The sequence below is a fragment of the Tigriopus californicus genome, chromosome 3 (genome assembly GCF_007210705.1).
Source record: "Tigriopus californicus strain San Diego chromosome 3, Tcal_SD_v2.1, whole genome shotgun sequence".
Taxonomy (NCBI): domain Eukaryota; kingdom Metazoa; phylum Arthropoda; class Copepoda; order Harpacticoida; family Harpacticidae; genus Tigriopus; species Tigriopus californicus.
Window position 1 is genome coordinate 3361533 of NC_081442.1, and position 4029 is coordinate 3365561.

The following is a 4029-nucleotide window of genomic DNA, read 5'->3' on the forward strand; positions in this document are numbered from 1 at the left end:
GTTACAAGCGATGAGCCGATCAAAGGCCTGGAGAAACGAGGCGAACTTGGTTGGGTCCGACCCATCGAATATGTTAGGCTCGGATTTGGGGAGATGAGACCGCTGGGCAATTTCTGTTAAAAGTGCTATTTGGTCTGAAGGTGGAAAACCCCGACCGTTTAGATTTCCCGCAATCATATCGTCGGAAGGACGATTAGCTCCAAGTATTTGTCCAAACGGGCTTCCCTTAAGTTCTCCACGTCGCGGACCATCGTGATCGAGTCTTGGGGTGTACGGTTTGGCTCTTTCAGATTCTAAAACCCGACCAAAATCGACTCCAATTTTGGGCTTGGTATGATCCCGAGCTCCGTGTGGGCAAGAGCTTCCTTCGATCCCATCAAGAGCTTGTTCCATGCTAGATATTCGGACCCACTCGGCTTTGTTTTGAGCAGCTTGGGATCTTTTCTCGGCTTCTCTTCTGATATCATTAACCGCTTCCATATCAGCTTCCAAGACCTCCTTGCTTATTAATCTTGCCTTTTCTTCAGCTAATCGAATCCGAGCTCGTGAAGAGGCATTTGACTTCGCGGAGGATGTCCCAGACCGGACTGTTGATTTAGATTGAACTGACGAAGTCCTCGATCCTGCTCGCAAAGCGCTATCTTCTGGGTTAATATTTCTGTTGTGGGCTCGGTTCATCCAGTCGGCTATCTCGCGCTTCCAGCCATCCATTCCGATGAACTTTTCCTCAAACCATTTTGAGAGTGAGAGTCGTTCCACATCTTCCAAATCGGATCTCCCGAGTTCGACACTCACTGCACTACTAAAGGAATCGATTCGTTTGACCAGGGTAGCATACTCTCTCTCTACTGTTTCGACTTCAAGAGTGTCCTCCAAGTAGGGTTTTATGGAGTTGATTCGCCGTGTAATTCCACCTAGCTGGGCGCCTAGGATTCTTCTTCTGGCTTGATGATCGGTTAGCTCCGTCCCTTCGGCCTCGACGATGCTATCCTTAACCGTAGCGGTGGCCATAGTATCCTTGTGGTTGCCGGGTCGTCGAAACTGTTAAATTTCTTCTATTACTATTTATCGAAAGCCGCGGTCTCAGACTCGTCTTGGATTAATGAACGGTTTCTATTTCAGAAGTAAAAGAATACATAAATTAGAGAACAGGAAAATGATAAAAATAATAGATAAAAGAATCACCCACCGACGTTAAACGCGGCGCCAGACAATATAAGATCAAAAATCCAACGAACAAATATCCAACACCACACTACGACTCTGGTACAAAACGAAAAATGACCGAAAACTTGCTCGAGCTTGGAAATCTTCGCAAGCTGCTCGCGCGGGTGACGAACAAATCCAACACCGGCCCCTTAACTGCGGGAATCCGGCACTCAGGGATGACGACAGTTATCTCACTCGTTAATCTTCTCCTGATCCATCCGTCTTCGCATCCCCATCATTCTCCAATAGAAGAACCAGTTGCGAAATTGGTCTCAAATACTCGCCAGCAGAAGTCTTAACCCGGACCTTTCTCACGTTCCCATCCTGACTAGGGAAAACCGCGATGATCCTTCCCAATGGCCAATGATACCTTGGGGTGTTCTCCATAACCATCAGAACCAGATCCCCGACAGCGACATTGCGTTTCAATTTATTCCATTTCTGACGGTTTGCCAACAAGACCAAATACTCTCGTTTCCACCGCGTCCAAAACAGGTCCGACAGATACTGAACCTGTTTCCACCTTCTCTTGGCATATAAGTCACTGCGCTGAAACAATCCGGCAGGAAACGCCTGGTTAGCTGGTTGTAATAAAAGAAGGTGGTTGGGAGTGATGGCTTCAAGACTATCGGGATCGCTAGAAATCGGAGTCAAAGGGCGACTATTTATAATCGCCTCCACTTTGCACAAGAGAGTACTAAGAGATTCGTCCGTCAATGATCGACCCTGTTCGCTCATAAGACCGTCCAGAACCTTTCGAACCGTTCTGATTTCCCTTTCCCATGCTCCTCCAAAATGGTGGCCATAGGGGGGATTGAATACCCAATCCACTCCTCTTCGTCTCATCTCCTCAGACACTTCCTCCCCCTTTATGCTTTCGAACATCTCTCGCATCTCTCGTTCCGCCCCCACGAAGTTGGTCCCATTGTCTGATCTCATAATGCGAACTTGACCTCTACGTGCAATGAAGCGTCGGAGGGCTTGGATGAAGGCGTCCGTTGATTTATCAAAAACGACCTCAAGATGAATGGCACGGGAGGTCAGGCAACTGAAAACCAGGCCGAATCGGTCAACCTTTGCACGTCCTCGAGCAACAACGAACGGAACGAACAAATCAACTCCAGTGTTGGTAAATGGAGGTTGGTCCATATCCAACCGATCGGAAGGTAAATCCGCCATGATTTGATCCACAACTTTCCCCTGATAACGCCTGCATTGCACACAATCACGGAGAATCTTTTTCACGATGGCTATTTCTCCCACTATGCAAAATTGATCTCTCAATTTCGACAACACGAAATCTTTGCCTAAATGCCCCACTTCCACATGAGTTTGGCGTACAATTGCTCGAGCAACGTGTCCCTTTGGGACAATGATGGGATTCTTACGATCCCCAGAGACGTTCTTGATACTTCCTATCCTTCCGCCCACTCGTAACACGCCCATCGAATCCAAAAACGGGGACAGTCTTTTTCATTGCATTCTTCCGTCCCAAATCTTTTCCACTCTGGATTGCTTCCACGACTTCCATTAAATCCACTGACTGAACTTTTTTGATGATGGTAATCTCGGCTTCGACGGTGACCTCGGTCCCACGGAACTTCTTTTTCAATTTGAGAAATCCGGCCACCATTCGTTTCAGTTTGTACCAGTCTGTCACACTTTCAAACCAATCCAGGACAAGATCACCAGAGCACTTAGTAGAAACGGATATCACTTGATCCATAACGACTTCTGGATCATCCACTCTAATTGGTCCGACAAAACCGAGACCCGGCCATGAAGACTCGTCGTGTTGGAGGAACTCCGGGCCATTCTTCCAAACCGTGTTGGTCACGAATTCATGGATTGGGGCGCCCCGGCTCGCGAGGTCAGCTGGGTTCTCTGATCCCGGAACGTGCCGCCACTGATGAACGTCCGATTGTTCCCTGATAAAGGCCACCCTGTTTGAAACGTACCTCTGAAAGCGTTTCCTCTCATTCTTCAAGTATTTTAATACAGTCTCGCTGTCGGTCCAAAAAAACTCTCTCAAGAGCGGGACCTATCTCTCCCTCTTGATAATGGACGCCAACTCAACGGCCAACTTAGCTCCAGCCAATTCTAGACGAGGGATCGAAATCTTCTTTAAGGGAGCCAACCTCGACTTGGCCAAGGTAAGGGTGCAACGAATTCCACCAGCGTTCTTCACTCTAACATAGGCAGCGGCCCCGTAACCAATCTCGCTCCCATCGCAGAACACGTGTAATTCGCCTCGATCTCCTTCGCCAGATTCGCCATTCCACCGTGGAACTTCGTAGGAAGATAGCAAATTTAACTCCCCGCCCCAACGAATCCAAATAGTTTTCAAATCGTCCGGGATCTCTGTATCCCAGTTGCACTTCCTCCGACACAACTCCTGGAGTATGCGTTTAGCTGGCAGAATTGCTGGGCCAATGAACCCAAAAGGATCGTAAATGGCATACACAGAGGACAAAAGACCTCTCCTGGAGTTTGGTGAACCATCGGGCTCGCGAATCTTGAAACCAAACACATCCAGTTCAACTCTCCACGCCACCCCTAAAGCTCTCTCCACTGGCAAATCTTCGTTGGCGAAATCCATTTCCCGAATATCCTTAGCCAACTCGCTCGTTGACAAAGAGTTCAATACTTCCCGGTTGTTTGCGGTTATTTCAGTCAAATTGAACCGGCCCCTGTTACAAATAGTTTTGATATCGTTCAACAGAGTTCCGGCCTCTTCTACGCTATCCACAGATAGCAGCAAGTCGTCCACATAAAAACTTTTCTCGACCGCCGTCATTGCCTCCAACCCAACCTCGCCCC

At 48.2% G+C, this 4029-nt stretch overlaps 1 protein-coding gene across 1 annotated transcript; it reads right to left on the minus strand.

Annotated features, from left to right (window-relative positions):
• Window positions 1-3250: 3250 nt before the first annotated feature.
• LOC131878092 (uncharacterized) lies at window positions 3251-4006 on the minus strand. Its single transcript, XM_059223989.1, has one exon. It carries the CDS (start codon window positions 4004-4006, stop codon window positions 3251-3253), a length of 756 nt encoding a protein of 251 aa, XP_059079972.1.
• Window positions 4007-4029: the final 23 nt, after the last annotated feature.

What these genes read in the sequence shown, in the direction of transcription:
- LOC131878092 (XM_059223989.1), bottom strand. Translation starts at nt 4,006, where the DNA reads ATGACGGCGGTCGAGAAAAGTTTTTATGTGGACGACTTGCTGCTATCT.